Consider the following 21,279-nt stretch of genomic DNA (forward strand, 5'->3'; position numbering starts at 1 on the left):
AATTAATTTATACTAAGGTGTACATGACCGATATTGTTCCAGAGGAACTCGGGGCAGAAGCACAAGTTCACATAACAGGATGTTGTTCACCACTGTTTCCCTGGTTTCATCTCTTTTTCAACCCTTGATGTCACGTGTTCCCTGTCCCAGCTCTGATTTCCTTCTAGAGCTTGATGCCCGGGTTTCTAAACTCTGTGCATCCCTAATTCTGCTTTTTCTCTGTACACTAGATTTTTAGCAACTGCCTCATGACAATACCACCCTTGGCCTGGACTTTGAGGGCCTTTATCCAGCACTGAAGTCTCCCCGAAGAGGAGTTACATTTGAAAGGAGCCTAAGAGTTAACCCATAGAAATTGCCCATGAATGATGGAGTTTCAGTCTGGTCCTCTCTAACGCTTGAGAAAGTGCTGCCATCCTGTAGACCTTCCTTAAGCATCAGACAACATATTTGGTCTTTGGTTTAAATCCCTGTAAAGTTGCAGCTCAGTCTTTTAGGACTCTGCCATTCAAAGTGCAGAGTCCACGGGCTGGGGCTGGTGGGCGAACTATTTGTTACCAGCCCACAGTGGGACAATTACCGAGATTTAGTATAACACTTAGCAACTTCTATAGTAATCCTTTTACTGTGTTTTTTTCTGATCATATTTATTGACATGTCAGAGGTTTATTGAATCCAGTAAAAACTGGGCTTATGGTTGTATGTCTTTGTTCTTTTTATTTTACTTTTTAGTAATTAAGTTTTAGTATATATTGCAAAAGCATTGATGCTAACATATTGGAAATGTAAAAATAAATGGTTCCTTATAACAGAAAGTTTGAGAAATATTATTCTTATGAGCTGCAGGCTTGTTCTAGAGATCTGGTCTCTTTATAGCTGGTGCTTCCTCCTGGATTCTGCTCTTGACTTTGCCATTGGCACAGCCAATGATCAAGCCATTCAATTATTTTGGGTTGAGACTCTCTCCTTCCATTGCCCAACATAATACTATCCAGATTGAGTCAGTTTTTATTATTTTGCAACAAGAAGGCCATACAGCATCAGACAGACTTAGGTTCAAACCCCAGCTATTTGACTTTAAGAATACTTTTGGGGGCGCCTGGGTGGCGCAGTCGGTTAAGCGTCCGACTTCAGCCAGGTCACGATCTCGCGGTCCGTGAGTTCGAGCCCCGCGTCGGGCTCTGGGCTGATGGCTCAGAGCCTGGAGCCTGGAGCCTGTTTCCGATTCTGTGTCTCCCTCTCTCTCTGCCCCTACCCCGTTCATGCTCTGTCTCTCTCTGTCCCAAAAATAAATAAACGTTGAAAAAAAAATTAAAAAAAAATACTTTTGAAGCTTCAGTTTCTTCATGTGCAGTGTAGACACTACTCCTTGCCTCAAGAAGTTTTTGTAAAATTAACTGAAAAGAAGTTTGTAAAGGGTCTAGCCCAGTGCTGTCCAAAGAGGGACATATTTTGCTGTCTGCAAAGAGGGAAATATTGTATATCTGCTCCATCCAATAGCCTCTAGCCCCACGTGGCTATTGACCACTAACAATATTGAGCACTTAAAACATGACCAAGGAATTGAATTTTTATTTAATTTAAATTTGAATAACCACATACGGCTATTATATTATACAGAGCAAGTTAGCATGGATACCTGCGTATAGTAGGTTCAATGTGTAAAATTTTATTGAACATCTATCTACATGTGCCAGGCAATGTTTCAGACACTGGGCATTTATTGGTAAATAAGAGAAACACAGCCCCAGCAGTCATGAAACTTAAAGACCAACAGATGAGGCAGAACTTTACATTACTTTTGCAACAGAAGTTGCCAGCTCCTTCTCTAGAACACAGTGAGTCACCTGGAGCCCCGCACTGTGGAGGGCTCCTCTCAGGTAGAGATGGTAAACAGAACCTTCTGTGGACTGGCCACAGCTGTCCTCCCTGTACAGCGTGGTGTGCAGAGCTGGTCGCTGAGTCATAGATGGGCAAGTCCGTTTAGGAGCCAATGAGCTTTCTGGGCAGAGAGGGACTAAGAGAGCCACCCCTTTACTTGACTCTCTCTGATAGGCTGAGAAGTTCAGGACAGCAATGGCTTGAAGAGGAACTCAAGAGAAGGAAGTTAGGACTGGCATCCCAGACTTAACATAAAGACCTCAGCCAGAAGAAGCTGGCTGGGCACAGCTGTGGGGAAAGCGGGAAGCCCCTTCTGCCTCATCAGCCCTTGAGGGTCCTGCTTCAGGAACCACGGAAGCACACATGAGGGGGGCCAGCAAAGTATCAGCTTGGGTCACTCTGGTCTTCGTGGGGATCTGGACCAGCAAGGCTGCCTTTGCATGGTCGATGGAGACCCCCAGAAGGAACAGAGATGTGCACGGCGGGAATAGAAAGAGCTCAAAACCAGGGCCCTCAGGGGAACCGCCCTGGCTCCCCAGGAGCCTCCCTGTCTGTTTGGAAGCAGCAGCCCTGTGGGCTAAGTTGGCCTTGTGACAGTATGTTGGAGGGGGGGAAGTCCATGCTGTAAGGGGGAGACATTGGATGTCTAAGACAGGCAGGTGGGTGCTTGAGGAATTAGTTGGAAAATTAAAAGGGACGCAACTGAGTTTGTGGCCCAAGGTATTGAAACAGGTCCTAGACGTATAACTGTGTGCTGAGGGTGCTGGAAGGAGAAGTAGGTACCGGAAGCATCTCACAAGGGGATGTCCTGTAATGGGTGTGGTGAGGGGGGCAGAATCAGGAGAGGCTTGAAGAAGTAGTAGCTTCACCAAGTCAGGTGGACAAGGAGAAGAAAATACTTTAAGAGGACCGCGTGCTACATGAGAAAACTCAGATCTGAAGGGGTGGGGTGGCACTGAGGACTTAGGACCCTCACATGGCTAGAGCTTAGAGAACGAGGGTGATGGTATCTCAGGAAAAAGCCAGAATTATGAGCCACACCACTCAGGGCATGTTGGGACTTCGCCTAGGTGTGGGGGGCCGGGCCCCGGTGCCAGGCTGAGACCGGGTCGAGCAACGTTCCCTGTTGACTCAAGCCAACCCGGTGGTTCCCCCTCCCATTCCCCCACTTTCAAGGGCATAGGAAAGCCTTGTCAAGGCTGAGAAAGTTAATTCCTGAAGCCTGTGGTCTGCAGGTGTTGGCAGTAATGCTACCTCCCTTTTTCTACCCCGAGTCAGATAGAAACAAACATGGGAACTGTGTTTTGCTAGCAATCTATCAACAAGGTCTTGTGACCCGTTCAGAAAGTTCACAAGGTATACAGAACTAAATGTTTTGGCTGGCAGCGATCATGTGAAACCTGTTTATTCTTAGAATGACCTGATCCATAAGAGTCTTATATTATAAAAGATTGTGTACAGCAACAATAAAGCCGTCACTTGGGCCATCAGCCCAGGGGACCCTCCTGTTCCCAAACTTCCTCTTCTCTCTTTTTTTTCTTGCATTCCCCTACCCTCAGGACCCTGACCTCGGTGATTGTCGCGCCGGTCGCGACACCTGGGGAGCAGTGGGAAGCCATGGGCGAGGTCTGATCATGAAGACGTGTAGACTTGAGAATCTGAAAGCCTGTTCTGGCTAGAAGGGAAAATAGACCCATACTGCAGGTGGCAAAAATGGGTGCAGGGAGACAAGTTGGGAGGGTTCTGTTCCAGTCCAGGTGAACCTCAGTAGTGGCAGTGAGGTTGGGTCAATAAGCAGTAAAACGCTCATTCTCATGTCGCTTCCCATTTTACAGATAGAAAAAGCCATCTCAAGGAAGTTAGGTAATTCGTACAAGATCATAGAGCCAATAAATGGCAGCTTCAGGTCCCAACCTCGCCTTCTGACTCTGGTTTAAAGCTCTATTTACAGGGTCAGCCATTCTCAACCTTCTTTCATGACACATGCAAGGCACACAGATGTGTGTGCATGTGTGTCCATGTGCCTCCCATGAAGGAAAGCAGATCCCAGAGCATGTGAGTTGGGGTATGGCGTTGTATTATACAGGCAGCCATGATTTCACTCTGGCTCATTACAAACAAATAAGGAACCATTTGCAAATTTACTCTCTCAACTCTTATTAGCAACAAATGTCTCTCACCACAGTTGGTACCCAAGCCTTGCACCTAGTGTGGAACTACTGATAGCCTCGCTCACTCTTGAGACTGGGGTGAAGGATAAGGGAAAGACTTTTTTCTGCTCTACCTTTCAGTGTGACCCCATTTCATTCTCCCAGACAGGGTAAGGACAGAAAACTCTGTTGCTCATTTCTCAGGTGACTAAGTTCTCAGGTCGCAGGCCTAGAACTTTGGTATAGACCTGCTCCTGAGGGGTGTGTATGGGGGAGGTGAAAGAAGAATGACAGAAGATTAAATTCTAATGAGGGGCATCTGCCATGGCTCTCTGAGGTCATAGATTTGTGGAAGTGATTCTGTTTGGGGTATCTGGGCAGCTCAGTCAGTCGAGCATCCGACTCTTGATTTTGGCTCAGGTTATGATCCCAGGGTCTTGGGATCAAGACTCCTGTCAGGCTCTGTGCTAAGGGGGAGCTTGCTTGAAATTAACTCTCTCTCTCTCTGCTCCCCCTTCCCCAAATAAAATGTTTAAAGAAAAAAAGAAGTGATTCTGTTTAAAGTTCTGTCAGAGAAGACACTATAATTCCTCCCTTATGGTGAAATGCTCTTCCTCTCCATTTCTATCATTTCTTCCTCTTTTTCTTTTTCCCTTCTTCCTCTTCTCCTTCCTCCCTTCTTCCTTCTTCCTCAACCTCCACTCCCCTTTCTTTTGACAATAGTTCCTTGGGTTCTATAGTAGAGAGTTTTGTGGTTAGCACCCAAGTTAACGCATACATAGGGCAGTGGACAAATAAGAGCATGATAGTATTTTGAGACAGATGAGAATACAGAGGTTAGATTGTAAATGTAGCATAACAAACACCAAAAAGCCTCCCAATTCTCAAATAATGGCCACTCCTAATTCCTACTGGATTATTCCCAGATGTCATTTCCTTTTCTATAAACAAGGCCATGTGTAGACCTTGGGAGGAGCTTACTGGGTGCTGACAAAGGAGCAGTTTAGTAAACCAGAAGACAAGTCTGCAGATATTCTGGCCAGGGTTCAAAGGTTACATGACAGGAGTATGTGGGTGAGAATAGGATAGGCTGAGGAGGGACTCCAGGGGAGCCACTGAAAGACATTAGGGAGCCATCAAAACAGGTAGTTTTCCTGCCCGCAAATGGGCTCACACACTTCTCTTCTTTCATTACCAACCAAGGGATTCAGATTCCTAGGGGTTGGGGAGGGCTTAGCCCAGCTGACGCCCAGAATGTGCAAAGAGGGGGAGAGAACTGAAGGAATCCTCAGAAGTGATCTTGGCATCCTCCTTCCTGTGAACTCTGACCACATAGTTGTCTGCATTACCAAAATGACACTGATCTCATGAGGCTAATGACTCTTCTTGGCTCAAAGAACAAAGCAAACTATTTCAGCATAGGAACAAAACATTCCTTTAAAAATATTCCGTATGAGGATTTCAGCTCACTGAAGAAGACTAGGGCCATTTTCTTCTGGGGAAAAAATCATCAGGATGAGCCCAAAGGGATTCATAAGCCCTGAGGAGATTGGTATGAAACTGGGGAGCTGTAGACTCCTGGGGCCAAGCAGAACCCCACATTGCAGACACCCAGTCCACTTGGTTACCATGAATAAAACTCACTTACCCTTTCTAAAATAAAGCTTTTGGAAGAGCTGTTTCCTTAGGGCTGTCATCGTAGCTATGAAAATCAAAGCAATGAGGAAGGAAGGGATGAAGACAGGAAGCAACCAATTTGAAGGGATCTTGGGTTCTAGGTCACCTGGATGAAAAAAAAAAAAAAACAACACCAGAATCCCATTACATGGGAACTTAGAGATAGACCAACAAGTTGACCATCTGAGGAGGTTATAACCAGGTACTGTTCTGTGTATCCTGCAGGTACTAGTTCATCTACTTCTCACGACCATCCTATGTGGCAGGCTCTGCTATGACCCTCATTTTTCCAGTGAAGAAAGGGAGGTCCAGAGTGTCTGGGAAATGTTTCCAAAGTTGCACTGTAAGAGACAGAGCTGAGATATAATCCAGGCTGTCTGGTTCCAGATTCTATGGTTTTCATCATTCTCATCCATCTACTGTGTCTGTCTGTCTATCTATCTATCTATCTATCTATCTATCTATCTATCTATCTATCTATCTATCTATCATCATCTCTTTCTTTCCAGTAGGATGGTCTCTCAACCCAAACATGTATTCCCCCTCCACTGTCAAGCATTCACAGTGTGTAGAATCTATACCATTAGTCAATCAATTTCAAGGGTTAACAGGGATCATTTTGGGGAAAAAAGTATAATATTGTAGATAGTGTTAACATACAAAATCCAGACATTCATACCTTAGTGTGAATTACTACAGCATGTCCTTTTCCTTGTCTCAGCTAATCACTGAGGACTGGCACTGAGGAAAAGGTGAGTTTACTGGAGAGGCGGGTGAGAAAAGCAATTTTGGAGACAGGGGAAGGCCTTGTAAAGGAGAGTTCTGAGTATCTAGAAGTTAGAATAAGGGTTCCAGACTGACAGTGAGGAAGAACTGGAGGGGGTTTCACAATGGGGAGAAAGAAGCATACCCAAGGTAAGCTGTGCCCTTTCCAAAAGCCTGAATTTTGCCACATGGAGTAACTACTGCAGAATAAACATAACACTGTGGTCCAGGAGAAACCTGGCAAGAGTGCTCAGGAGGAAAGGCTCAATCCTGCCAACTGCCTTCCCTCTCCCCCATCTCAGTGCCATCTGAGAATCACAGATTGTTTTAGTTGAGAAGGGATTGGACATCATTTAATCTGAGCCCCTCATTTTAGAGTTCAGGAAGTAAGGCTCAGAAATGCTAAAAAATCTATCTGAGGTTATCAATGCCAAATAAGTGGCAAAGCCAGGATTGCAAGCCCAGATTGGTTTAATCAAATCCCCATCCCCGCAGATATTTGTCTTTATTGAAATCAGTGTGGTGAACATTAAGGAAGAAAGGATTCAGAAGCCTGGCTCAGGCACACATTGGATAGCTTGTACTAATTACAACAGCTCTTTTACTTTTAGGAAGTGCTTATTAAGTACCACTGCAGTAGCACTGTAAGTCAAGGGGCTCTGAGACCTTCAGTGTCCGCACAACAGAAGTCCTTACCTCAGTGACTCTTTACAAACCCTTGTCCTCTGAAGATTTCTTCACAGTCCCTTCTGCATACAGAAGCTCTACTCGTCCCTCAAGACTTTCTAACAATGAACATCAGTCTGCTTAGACTGTAAGTATTTGGAGAACAAAGACTTCACCTAAGTCATCTCTGAATCCCCTATAGAGCCAAGTGCCAGCTACATGAAACAGGTCAATAAGGATTTGTTGGGCTGAGTTAATCACTGTCTATCTAGTCTACCTAGCCCGATCCTCCCTGTCCTTATTTACCTTGTGGCAGACTGATGCTTATCCCTGAAATCCATTCTCTCTTTTCCCCGAGTATGAGGTCATTAGCTGGACACATGGCTTCTCAAGACTACAGTTTGGAGCCTCCCCTGCAGTTAGATGTGGGCCAGCCATGTAAACTAAGTTCAAGTCATGGGTCTTCTGAGCCTTGGCCTTAAAACATTGGATAAGTCTTCCACCATTCTTTTTCCTTTCTGACTTTCCTTTCTGACTCTCTTTCCTTTTTGATGTGGCAGTGACCCGGCTTTGACAATTCAACAGAGAAAACATTTTAGAGAACGGTGAGCAACAAGATGAAAAGAACCTGGATCACTGAATAACTTTATGGAATATAGATACTTACCTGCTCTGAATTACCTAAGAGAGAAATAGACTTCTATCTTGTTTGAGTCACATTTTGAGGTCTCTCTGTTGTAGCAGCTTAACCTTTATTCTAATACATATTCTTATAAATTATTTTATAATAATTACATGTTACTTAACAATGATATGATGATACAATGGGAAAACTAGGTTTCATCCTCCCCACAGTCCCATGCATTCAAGGAAGCCATGCTTCTTGGTAGAGGCACTATATTCCCCGCTCCCCCCCCCATTTCCATACTTTCTGAGTGCTAAGGACTTAGCAGGCATATTCCATTTAATCCTCACCATCACCCTCTAAGGTATCTGTCATTATTCTTATTCTACAAATGTGAGACCAAGTTCTAGGATGACTCAGTTATATGTTCATGTTCTGAAAGCTACTAGTGGCAGAGAGAGGATTTAAATATCAAGTCTGTTTGATTTCTGAGCCCATGCTCTTGACCACTGCCAGAGAGTCCCCTCCAGGTCTCCTTGGATTGTTTCACTTCCGGCCCCATAAAAATGTTTTTATAGTTACTTCCTGTGTTCCAATCCCATTATATTTCCTCATGAAATGCAACAATGGGCTGAGCAGAGGAAACCCTGTTTCAAAAGGAAAATGGACTCATTGCCCTTTTGTTTCTGATCAAGTTAGGATGTTCAGTCATCCATCCTACAAACACTGGGGCACCTCCCACCACCAGACTCTCATTGCTCTATTTGCTTTATTCACTGACTTCTAGAGAAGTTTGTGATGGGTCACAGAACCAGCAATGAGCAACTCAACTGATGAGAATGACCAGAAAAAGGACAGTCATAAAGCAGCTTAAAATGCCAGGAACCGTGGGAGGATGTGTGACTGGTTATTTGTTGCTGGTATTAGTGCTACAAACCAGGGGGTCACTTGACTGCTCTGATCTGGTGGTCTACACAGTCTGTTGGTTGGGATAATGGGACTGTTTTATCAAGGCCAATCCTCCAACCCACTAATCTGACATTAATTGAGCACTTAGTATGGGCAGTGTGTTTTAGCTTAGTATGGGCATACTGTTTTAGTTTTTGCCACAAAGAAGACCCATGTGAACAATTAAAATACAATGAAAGATAAAAGACAAGTATAGTCACAGGCAAGCCAAGTCATGGTACAGGTAATCAGTCTTAGAAGAAGAGATAAGGGAAGGACCCCTTGTGCCCTGGGATTATCTAAGCTGCTCTGGAGAGAGGGCAGACTTCAAGGCAGTGAAGAGGGTGAGTAATTATGTTTTCTGTGGAAGAAACTGCCTCAGCAGAGAAATCATGGGGGTGGGAGAGGTGCCAGAAATCTCAGAGAGCACTGGTGAGGAAGGAGAGCTGACCAGAGCCCAGGAACCATGTCAGGAGGTAGTAGCATGAATATAATTCTGGGAAGGATAGGTAAATGTAGGCTGAAAGTCTCTAACTGCATGAAAATCTCTCCGTGCCCTTGCCAGTTACATTTATGAGTGATATCCTAGAAGATCCTGAGCTGATGCAGACCCCACGGGCCTCTCCTGTGATTGTTGACTATTCATTCAGCTACATTGACTTCCATGGAAAGAAGAACCACCTTCATTCATTCATAATTTATCACTGGTTCAAAGTCTCCAGAGGAATGGTCAGTGTGCCCTTCCTACTTCTCCACCGCAAAGAAAAAAACACTGATGTAATCGGTGGTGCAAAGGCTAGATTCCAGTTATCTCCAAGTTCATCTTACCCAGGCCCCTATTTCCCTGATCCTTCTGGAAAACCACATTCCATCCAAAGTACTGGCCTACACTTAACCAGGCAGGAAATTCCACACAGCAAAGGACAGTTACTCAACAATTCCAAGAAAAATAAATTCCTCTGTGACTGTTAGTATTTAAGCCTCTAAAGCCCTAGTATGAATTAATTGTATCTCAATTTTCATCAGGTGTCAAGTCTCACGATCTGCACTGTGATAAAAAGAGAGGTAGAGAACGTTAAAGACCAGCTTGCCTAATTCACTATTTTTCCTCAAAGTTGACCCTAAAAAAGAGGTGTTTCTAATGTCTTCATTTCTACCAAGATTCTTAGCATGACATCTCTCTTTACTGTCTCACTTTCTCAAATCCGTTCAGTTAGAAAGAAGCTGGGCTAACCTTAGTGTTGGAATTGGGTAGTAAAGTGTGGATAGATTGGGGGGGGGGTTGGTAGAGGGGGTGGCAATGAGAAGGCGGCTGTCTGCCCTGAAAACTATATCAGGGAGAGTTTTTTCCTCCCGAAGAAAATCCTGGGAAATTAATGATGAGATGGGGATTGAGTCACTTCAAAGTCCTCAGTCCTGCCAGTTCATGATGAAATATAAATTAATTTGAGATAGAGCAGATATCTTTGATGCCCCAGCTTCTATCCTGTCTGTCCCAGCCCTGATTTCAGCCAGGGCTGAATGTGGCTGAATGATGGATGGTTCCAGTCAGGTTCTGACTCACTTCCCCCGATAGTCTCACCTCAAGCACATGCTGCTTCTGTGCCAGGGTTTCCTCAATGCTGAAGCTTGGTCCTTCTCACTGTTATGTTCAGTGACCCACATGTGGGATTTTTCCTTCTTATCCGCACAAATTTAGGCTCTACTGGATTAAAGGTCCAGCTTCCTAGTGGCAAATGCTTCCATCAAGGGATACGCTCTACTGCATCTAAATTCATAGCTTGAGTTCTACCCATGGGTGGACCAGCAGGCAGAGAAAAGAATTTCTCTACTGACAGAGCAATTAGTCTTGATTACCATGAAGAACGTGAGAGCTGCTACCTAATGCAGGCACAGAAGGTTAGGTCTGGAACTCGGGGATCCATGGATTCTCTAATTTTTGTACTTCCACGTTCAGTGATAACAAAGAAAAGGCAACTGCAGCAAGTCCGTCTGTTCAGGACAAGGCAACCAAGGGCTCGGTGCTCTCAGGGTTGAAAGCGAGAGTCACCAGCCCCCTCCCCGCCCCCACTCCTCTGCTCCATCTGAAGTGCTGAGTGAGGGAGATCTAGAATGTGTGGGGATGAGAGAGAGGACAATGATCGGTTATGGCTTGGCATCCACTTCAGCAGCCAGAACTGTAGCTTGTCCTATGAACTCTTGCCTATGAAATCTTGTGAAGAGATACCATATGGCTTCATGGCTGCCTCCCAGCCTGAAGGCTTAGTCACGGGGCTTATAGGGCAAGGGACAGACTGCTGCAGTCCTGTCTCACTTCCTCTTGGTTTCACCTCTAACTTCAGCCACAGCTCGGGAGAAGTCTGGTGACCTTTGACTTGCTTCATTCACCTCAAATGGGTACTTTGCTTTCTGCCCTGGGATTACTTGACACTACAGGTGCTGGGGGGAACTCACTCAGCCCACATGCATGCATAGCTCCCAGCATGGAGTGCACAGTCCTGCAGACTGCTGTCAACCAACAGGGGTGAAAGGAGATGACCTCCACCTGAAGTGCTTTGAGTGAGCATCGTGGGAGGCTGTCTGTACACTTCCCAGGTGGTCTTTGGGTATTTGAGCTCCCGTTTTGCTGATAGCAACAACTTCAATTCTTGCTTCCGGTCTGAATCTCCTAAGCCTCCCATCCCTGCTCCCTGAGGCCACCACCTAAATACTGGCATGCCACACGAGCTCCTATCATAGGCTCTGTTTTGTCTAACTAAGACAAAGGGCAAAAAGTGGAATATAATGACAATATTAAAGTTTCTATAAACTATGTCAAATTTAAGCAGTGCTAGGGACTGCCCTCTATTCGGAGATTATATCCTTTGCTGGTACGGTAGCAGAATAATGGCTCCCTCAAAGATGTCCACGTTCTGATATCTGAAACCAGTGAACGTGTTACCCCACAGGCAAAAAGGGATTTTGCGGATGTGATTATATTAAGGACCTTGAAATGGGAAAATTAACCTGAATTATCAGGTTGGGGGAAGGCGTCTAATGCAATTACAAGGGTCCCTACAAGGTGGAAGAGGGAGGCAGGAGAATTAAAGAAAGATGTGATGACAGAAGCAGACGTCTGAGGGATGCAGCTGGTGGCTTGGAAGGTGGAAGAGGGACCATGAGCCAAGGAATGCAGAAGCTAGAAAAAACAAGAATATAATTCTCCCTTAGAGCCTCTGCAATCCTGTCGACACTTTGAAGCCCAGTGAAGCCCATTTGGGATTTCTGATTTTCAAAGGTATAAGCTAATAAATTCGTGTTGTCTCAAGCCCACAAAGTTTGCAGCAGTTTGTTAGATGGGGCAAGAGGAACCTTATGATGAGCTTGGTGAGAAGGTGACCCGTCTCTTAGGGAAGAATTTTGATACTAGGTGTAGAGTTGCTCTTATTTGGCAAATAGATGTTCTTACCCAGCAACTACCAAATAAAACAGACTCCCAAATTGTTTGAAATTTCCCTGGTGTATGAAGTTCTAAAGTATGGGGCACAGAGCCATCAGCAAAGGCTCTGAAAGATTTTACAAAAGGCCAGCTTTCCTTGAAAACCCCATACCCACCTGAGTGTCAGCAGAGCCAGCAAAGTCACATTTATTCTGCTGACTCTCTAGGCACCGTGCCCGAATTACAGTGATTAGCTTTCATGCTGGCTATTATCTGTTTCCTCTTCAGATTCACCCTCTGCACTTCAACACTGGGTTCTGAGCTCTGAGAGGTTGGCCTTTTTGAAACACGTAAGTGGGACTCCCTTGTTCTCTGACTCGCAGCTGGGTGCCGCGGATGGGAGGCACAGGCAGCAGCCTGGAGGCTGGGGGGAGTGTGAGGTTGGGGTATTTGTTTCCCTGGCTTCCATCCGGGAACCACCCCAACAGTAGCAGTCACTCCTCTGACTGTTGAAGCCCCAGGGTCTGGCAATAACCTTACTCGCTTCTCTAGATCCTGACCACACCTCCACAAATAGACTTTTTATTACATTATCCTCCAATTACTCATTCTGAGTATGCCATCTACTTCCTGACTACTGGAGTCGGGAAGGGTGGGCTGCTCTTACCATGAGGGTCTATGACGGCTGAAGTAAGTTCTTTCACGTTGGCATTCCAGAACACACAGCTCACATTTCTGCCGGGGTGTGGCTTTAGTCGCAGAACACTGGTGACCCGGTAGAGGCCTTCAGAGGTCTTGGTGTGGCTGGTGTTGGCAGGGACGCTGACGTTTGGCCAGGACACTTCTGCCAGGGGATAACCTTCAGCCTGGCAGGTGAGCTGTACCTCATCTACCCCTGGGATCTTAAGGATATGAGTGTTTATTTTCTTGTAGGAAGCTGGATAATACAAAAAGAAAAAGAAGTAAGTTTTTCTTTTCTGATTCCTAGAGATCTCCGTACTCACTGCCATGTGAAATGGCTAAAATTATCATTATCAATATTAAGTAATTATGCTTTTAATTTTGTAAACATTTCCTGTGTCCCAGATATCATGCTACTGACATCGAAGGATTTCATTTTTATAATATAACAAAAATGCTGGTGTTGGTATTCCCAATTTTTGTTGGAGGTAACTGAAGCGAGTGAGGTTGAGTATTTTGCCCAGAGTCACCAGGCTTTAATAATTGCTGGAGCCAACATGTGCACATTGGAAGTTTGATTCCAAGTCTCAACAATGCTTTCCACTATCACACTCTGTGGCTTCCTGTCTTCCTGTAAATTATCTTACAACCGGGGACTGGAGAAAAGACAGAAGGTGGTTAAATGAAATCACTAGATAATCCCCACATTCTTGTTTTACTTGGTGCTTCTTCCAACATCTTTTCAGAAGAAAACTTTCTTCCCACTTCCCCATTTCCTCCCTTCTCTATGAAATTAGGAGGAGAAAAAAATAAAGACCTAGATTCTACCTATAAAGAGTTAAGAATTAGTTATATTACTTACTTATCCTGTACAACACACACACACACGCACACACACCTGTGTATAATGTATGCTGAGTGAATTAATCCAAAGTGGCTCCCTACCCTCTAAAAAACTGAGATCTAAAATGCATACAAATGACATCGAAAGCAGTAAGACACAAGGACAAATTGTTATCTTAGATGATAGCCCAAAATAAAGACATATTAACAACATATGCAGATACCAGGGAGTATGGAAAGTAATCTGTTGGGTTTTTGGTGAAGGGAAGTGGAAATGAGTACTAACTTCCATTAGCTAGGAAATTTTTAAGAAACAGAATTTTGATACAATCTTTGTGTTTGTGGCTCAGGTGTGATGAAACCATTTTTTTCTTACTGTTGGGAGGAGTATCAACAGGCACACCCATGCTGAAAAGCAATTTTACATTAAAATCATGAGGACAGCCCTGTGGAAAACATCAAATGTGTATGAGGTAGTAAGTGCTTTCTAGGTGCTAAGCTTCACGCTGTGTGATTTCACGTACTGTGGAAGGAGGAGGAATGTTCAGGCCCCTCTCCACAGTTTTGCCCCTTGAGTACTTCCCTTTGTGTCTCTGTGTTGTGAGTTGCTAATTTGATTAGTTATAGCCAAAGACGCTCACGGGGTCACTGTTCACTGCGGTGAGTGACCTCATCTGGAAGCGTGGTTCACGGTCTGTGGGCCTCTCTTGAAGTTCTTGTCTCCATGCAGTAAAGCATACTCAGTTGGGCCTACTGACCTGCCTGTCTCAAAAAGCTCTGAAATCTTCCTGGCTCACAGTATTCCAGCTTCTGCTTGTGACTGGGTGGGTGGGATGGACTTTATTATCCATGAGGCTGGATAGATGAGTAATTTTAGGGTCTGTTTGGCAAACATGGACTCTAAGTTAGGATGGGGGTGCAGGAAAAAAGAGGCCCTTATTCTAAGTCATGTTCTCCAGTGTAAATCACCAGAGAAGCCTTAAGGTACCGAGAGGGGAAGGGAGAAAATCATGTGCCCATCCAGTTACTAATTTAACAAATGGAGTTCATTTCCCATTTGGCTATTGGTTCTTGCGCGTAGAGCTCACCTGGTCAAGGACTTGGACCAGGGGTCCAAGGAGAGGAACAGGGGTGAGTGGCTCTAAAACCTGATTCTAGCTCCTTGACACACATTATCCCAGTTAAACTCTCCAAGGACCCTATGAGGTAGGTAAAATTCCAAACAGCTGGAATCTGGGGTAGGTAGAGGGACTTGAACTCATGCCAGTCGTGGCCACATTATTCTGAATTCTGCATTGGAATCGATGATTCTCTCTGTAATTGCAAAAGTCTGGGGATAGAGCAATAGACACAGGAAGGGGGGAGGGACATGTTTTCCCAGGGGGAATTAGGGGCACACGGAACTAGTGGAAGATGAGGATAAGCAGGTTTTGAAGCATCCTGCTGAGGAGTTGAACCGGTTAGACCTACCAGTGCCCTTGAAGCCAATTTTGATCTACCTCTAACAATTCAATAGTATTTGAAGCATGAATTTTTGAGGCATGAAGCATGAACTTATCTCTCATTTTACGTTATTTACCTACACGTATTTTCCCTTGGTTTGATGTCCTCTTATAATCATTTCATCCTATTTTGGTGTGGATTATTTCTGTAAGTTCTGGGGTCTTTGGGGGGATGGAGAAGAAGAAATGGGTTCATAGCAGCAATGTGTTGCATATGAAGGTGTGGCTGGTTCCTGCAGGATAGCTCAGAACAAGAAGCCAGGTTGAGGGCCAGGTTGAGAGGTGGTTTCAGAGGTCAGGGGGCCAGGAATTGGGAGGTAGGCTGAGGCTATAATGTGGGATATACAAATGAGGAAGCAGATGAAAGAGATGTTCACTTAAAAGAACCAGCAAGGTTTGGGGAAAGGATGGGAGCCCACAGCCTGCATGTTTACAACATTAAAGACACCTCCACAGCCTCATGCATATTTGGGAAGTGGCCGAAAATACATTATTAGCAACACACAACAGGGAAGCTGGACTAAGGGAGATATTCTTAGGAAAAGATGAGTAAATTTTAGAATTTCAGAGATGAAAGTCATCTTAAAGTTAAAAATAGTCCAACTTCCTACTCTGCAGTTGTTGGGTGTAAGTTTTGTATGTGTCAGTTAGGCCAAGATGGTTGTGTTTACTGAACCCTTCTATTTTCTTTTTTGTTTATCCATTATAGTAGAGATGAGTTGAAATCTCCAAACATGACTGAGGATTTATTTCTCCTTTTAGGTCTGTTTTATTTTTGTTTTATATGTTTCGAAGCTATGTTGCTAGATGTACACACATTAAGGATTGTTATGTCTCCCTGTTGTCTTGACTTTATCTTTATGAAATGTCCCTTTTTATCTTACTAACACTTTTCTGATATTAGTAACCTGCTAGATAACTAACTCTGGGCAAAATACATCGATTAATGGAAGCTCCTACTTTCAGGAGTAGCCATTACCATGATTAGGCAATAAGAAAGCTAAACTTTCATTGGAAAGATCATCCTTCTGCCAAGCCAAACTTTGCTTCTGGGCAGCTTCAACCCATTGGTAATTGCCTGGTTTAATAAGACAACATGGGGGCAGCATAGTAGACAGAAGTCTGAAAGGTCTGACTATGCTGAGCCAAGGGCTGGTTACATGACCTGTCGACCCTTCTGGTTGTACAATAATACTTATCCTTAACAGAGGTGTTAGATGATTGAATGACTTAGGTGCCTAGAATATAGCAAAAACTCGGTTAATGTTAGCAATTATTATTCACTGTTGCATATGATCCTTCGGGTGTTTGAAGATAACTGGCAAGATTCCATATCGTCTTTGACTTCTGGGTAAAACATGGCTGCTTCCTTCAACCCTATCTCAGAGGACAGTTTTCAGACCAGACTTGGATTCACTTTGTTTGCCAGTATAACATGACCTATATTCCAGACTTTACCTAAGCAGCACAAAGTATAGTGGGACTAATTACTTCCTATGTGTGGAGCACATTTTAGGCCCAACACAGGGTTTTAATACAGTCTAAGGTCATGAGATCAATTTTACTAAATGAATGATCTAGGAGACTCCTGCAGGCTATCTCCCCAGGCTCCTGACAGCCAATAGGAGGCATGGTGGGAAGACTGGAGGGCAAACGGGAGGGAGAAGTCGGGGTATTTCTCCCCTATGCTCTATGCTATAGGGGCCTCTCCACCAGCACCCACATCTCTTCCTCGGCTCCTGCTACCACTGGATGGGCCCGTTGTGGTTCTAGCGTCTGTAGAATGACCTTGGCCTCTGAACTCCAGTACTCCTGCCTTCCCCCTCTCCCTCCAGTCCAGTGCGGGCAACAGCTTCTTGCTCTTGCTAATTGCCGATTTGCCACACTGTTCCCAGGTTGGCTGTTCAGTCTGTTCCATCAAAAGAATTGCTATTTTCTGATTGAAATTTCTACTGGTTTAAATGGTTTTTGTTTCCCTGGTCGTCTCTCACTATATGATCCCTATGCTACTGGCAACTCTAGCATTTCTGAAATAAAGAGAAAGCTGCACATTGTATTATCTGCTCTATCATAATGATAGTAATTAAGGTGAAAAAATATAGTTTTACAAATACCTCGGTCTTAACAGAACATAGGCGGGTTTGTAGTAATTGCTGAAATAAATCTTTTAGGCTTGCTCCCAATTTGTCTGTTAAATGAGCTGCAGGGGAACTTCAAGTTAAATAGTTTGTAAGTTGCAGGCACTTTTCCTCATTTCAGAATTCGGGACATTGTTTTCTTAATTAACTCCAGCTTTCCTTATTACCCTTTTGTTTCCCCAAGTCGGGAAAGGCACTGAAAGGAGAGATTTAGCCCTATTAGTAAGTGTCTTAAGCAAATGCTTTCTCTAGGTCCAGAGGCTGTCATTATCTTTTCCAGGCTGCATCACTTCCCTTGGGCTGTTCCCCCCCCACCCCACCCATGCCCTTTGTCTTGCCCTCCTTAGGGTGAAGGCCATTGTGAGAGAAAAATGGAAGCCTTGCCACCTCCTTCCTCGACTTGCTCAAGCTGTATGCCCATGGAGCTTGGGCTTTTTCACCGGTTGGAAACACTTCCGTGAGCCTCAGCCTGTTCTGGGGGTTGGCTGTCTCCCATCCCCATCTCCCACCCTGCCTGGAGACTTCAGGCTGCTTTGGCTCTTGTGTTCTTACGACTTGTTCTGGGACTGTCTGGGATCCTTTGCATAGGCCAGTTCTCAACCTGAGAGCGTAAGCCCTGGCCTCTCTGGCCTCTCGGGGTCATGGCGCTCTTCTCTTAGGCCATGCTCCCGGACCTCCCTCGGACAGGTTACTCACAGTCCTGTAGTGGCAGCCTTCCCCTTCAGAAACCTCTCTTCTGGACTCTCGAGCCACTCTACCTAGTATTGACTTACCTGTACTTTTGAAGTTAGCTCTCTTTTCACTGTATTTCATATGAAATATTGCCCGGACGTCCAAGAAGTTGCTATAAATCTGTTTTCAAGTTTATGCCATAGATGAGGCATTTTAAGGAAAAAGCACATCCTTCCTCTAGTCCTGTTTCGTTGAAACAAATCCTTACTAAGGTCCCAAATCTCCCCTGCTTTCTCCAGAGACCCCTGATCAGGTTAGAATACTCTCAGCTGACGGTCTTCAGCTTTTTCTGTTATTGCTTGCATTCCTTCTAAAAGGACTTGGATGCAGTATGCCCCTTCTCACACGTCTTAGGTCGGTTCTTAAAAATTTTCCTAAGTTTCAGGGCGCCTGGGTGGCTCAGTCGGTTGAGCGTCCAACTTCGGCTCAGGTCATGATCTCACTGTCCGTGAGTTCGAGCCCCGCGTCAGGCTCTGTGCTGACAGCTTGGAGCCTGGAGCCTGCTTCAGATTCTGTGTCTCCTTCTCTCTCTGACCCTCCCCCATTCATGCTCTGTCTCTCTCTGTCTCAAAAATAAATAAACATTAAAAAAAAAATTAAAAAAATTTTTTTCCTAAGTTTCTATATTGGGAAAATGATTGTTTAGCATTTTGTAAATATTTATATTTTATGCTCTCTCTGTCTCAAAAATAAACAAACATTAAAAAAAATTTAAAAAAATTTTTCCTAAGTTTCTATATTGGGAAAATAGATTATGTTTAGCATTTTGTAAATATTTATATTTTATGCTCTCTCTCTGTCTCAAAAATAAATAAACATTAAAAAAATTAAAAAAAAATTTTTCCTAAGTTTCTATATTGGGAAAATAGATTATGTTTAGCATTTTAAAAATATTTATATTCTAAGTAAAACAATGATTTGACTCTTACAGATGTATCTAATGGTGTCTAGAGGGCAAAAGATAGCTAGATATCTTTTATACACGCCACCATCTGTGGAAAAATATATACAAAAATTCTCTAATGGTCCGAGCTTTACACGGTTTCTCTTTCACACTGTGTCATTCTGTGACCCTCCGCTCCCATTCCACTTTTTATGCAGGATTTTATCCTAACGCAACATGTTTGGAAGTTCTTTTATTGATTATCCTTATGTTTCTTTGCAACAACAAAATACATCTCGCTCTTGAGGGTCGTTTTTTTCCTTGTGATCACGAGGCTTCAAGTGTTCATAGTTTTCTTGTGCACTGAAATCTAATTTCTGAGGCATCTGGGTGGCTCAGTTGGTTAAGCAACCAACTTCAGCTCAGGTCATGATCTGACATTGGTGAGTTCGGGCCCCGCATCAGGCTCTGTGCTGACAGCTTGGAACCTGGAGCCTGCTTCAGATTCTGGGTCTCCCTCTCTCTCTGCTGCTCCCCTGCTCATGATCTGCCTGTCTGTCTCTCTCTCAAAAGTAAATAAAAACATTTAAAATACTAAAAAAAGGAAATCTCATTTCTATTGTTATCAGCACATGTAAGATCCAAATGTAAAAATGGTGATAATGATTAAGCATAAAAGGGCAAGTTGACTAGAAATGTATCTCTTAATAGGATGGATGGGGTTCTCTTTTTCAACTTGTCCAGTTATCTGAGGATGTATAGGACTTTGTGGTTGGAACGAGGCAAGGGTAAGCATCGGTTCTATTTCTGACTTTCCGTTTTTGTGGCAAGAAGGGCTTACTCATGTGAATAAGTAAGTGGGAGAAGAAGCAGTTTTGTTACAGGAATGTCACTTCATTATGATTTACATGGAAAAAAAACTATTTCATTTTTTGCTATCATCTATTAACTCTATTAGGGCCTTCTCCAAATTTGTTGAACACAGAACTTGATATCACTTATTTTTCAGAAGTATTTATTAGTCTTTAAAGTTTGATATGGTATCAATATTTCTAATCACTCTTTTGGTCAGCACCATGTTTTTCTATGCCCCAGAGCAATGCACCATATTTACAATGGGTGAGAGGCACACTTTTTACGAAGTGGAAGAAGGCAATGATCAAAGAGGAAGTGTTTTAGGGGAACCCCAAGAGACTTGCCTGGAAGGCGTATTCTCAGGCACACTCAATCTGGGGAAAGAGCAGTTGGGGAAGATTAGGAATTAGAAACTCATTTCCTAAAACTGTCTTCATATATCCATATACCTTAGTATAGTTTTCGTATATCCATCTACCTTAGCTCAAAGACCATCAATGATTTAAAGAATAAATAATTCGGATTTAAGGAATTAACCTGTTCCACACCTGAGTCATCCCTGAGCTAGGTGATGAAGCTGGTAGAGTGGCTTTCCAGAAATGAAGGGCAGCCTTCAATTGGACAGAAAGCATGAAATGACTGGCCCCCAATTGCCCAGAGACCCTAGATGCATTACAGCACTTAAATAGAGATTAACAAACGTGGAGTCAGGGAGTGAAGGGTGAAGATACTGAACACATTAGGAGATCATGACAATGTAGAGCCCTCTTTCTTCCCATTAATTGAACTCAGGCTAACTTCAAAGAGGCCTCTTTCTTCCCATCAATTGAACTCAGGCTAACTTCAAAGTTGTAGTGTTCATTCCAGTTCTGGATGTAGGAAATGCAGTGAAGGTGGAAGTCAGTTACATCCAGGCACATGACTTTCCTGATGACTTATTGATGTCTGAGATGAGAGGAGGTCTTTAAACCCACTCCCTGGACACTCACCATGTGCCAAGCACCATGCTCAGTTCTCTATGTTCATTATCTCAATTTTTACAATAATCCTATGTGGTAGGTGCTACTATTGTTATCGTTTTACAAATAAGAAAAATGTGAGATTGTGAAAGGTGAAATAACCTGCCCAAGGCCACAGGTGGAAACAACATTCACCCTTATGTCTAACCCTTCTAGTTTGTCCTTCTTTATGCCAGATCATAAAGTTACAACATTGCTGCCAAGGTCAATGGTCTTTAGGGACCAAAGTCTATGGACTTTCCAGAAGACAGAACAGATCCTCTGAGGCCTAATGGGTGAGATTGGAAGGGGACAGAGAAAAAACCCAGAGCAGTCTGGGCAGGATGAAAAACACAAGCAGATGAACAGAGCCAAATCTGTTGTTCTTTTATGGTCTTTTCCAAAATGACCTTTTCCAGAACAAACATGACCTTGAAGATTCTCTTCGGATTTAGGTTCTTGGCTTGTATCGGGGTAAGGAGAGCCCTTAACCTAGAGGAATGGGGACAGCTATTGA

The 21,279-nt window shown here is 43.8% G+C and overlaps 1 protein-coding gene across 1 annotated transcript in view; it reads right to left on the reverse strand.

The window, feature by feature from the left end:
• Positions 1–21,279, reverse strand: part of PDCD1LG2 (programmed cell death 1 ligand 2) — a 59,116-nt gene that overhangs the window by 15,272 nt on the left and 22,565 nt on the right. Inside the window, exons 4-5 of the mRNA XM_043565189.1 lie at positions 12,798–13,067; positions 5,680–5,814 (exon numbers count right to left, since the gene is read on the reverse strand). Coding sequence (XP_043421124.1) covers positions 5,680–5,814; positions 12,798–13,067 — 405 coding nt within the window. The remainder of the gene's footprint in view (positions 1–5,679; positions 5,815–12,797; positions 13,068–21,279) is intronic.

The sequence above is a fragment of the Prionailurus bengalensis genome, chromosome D4 (genome assembly GCF_016509475.1).
Source record: "Prionailurus bengalensis isolate Pbe53 chromosome D4, Fcat_Pben_1.1_paternal_pri, whole genome shotgun sequence".
NCBI classification, from domain to species: Eukaryota; Metazoa; Chordata; class Mammalia; order Carnivora; family Felidae; genus Prionailurus; species Prionailurus bengalensis.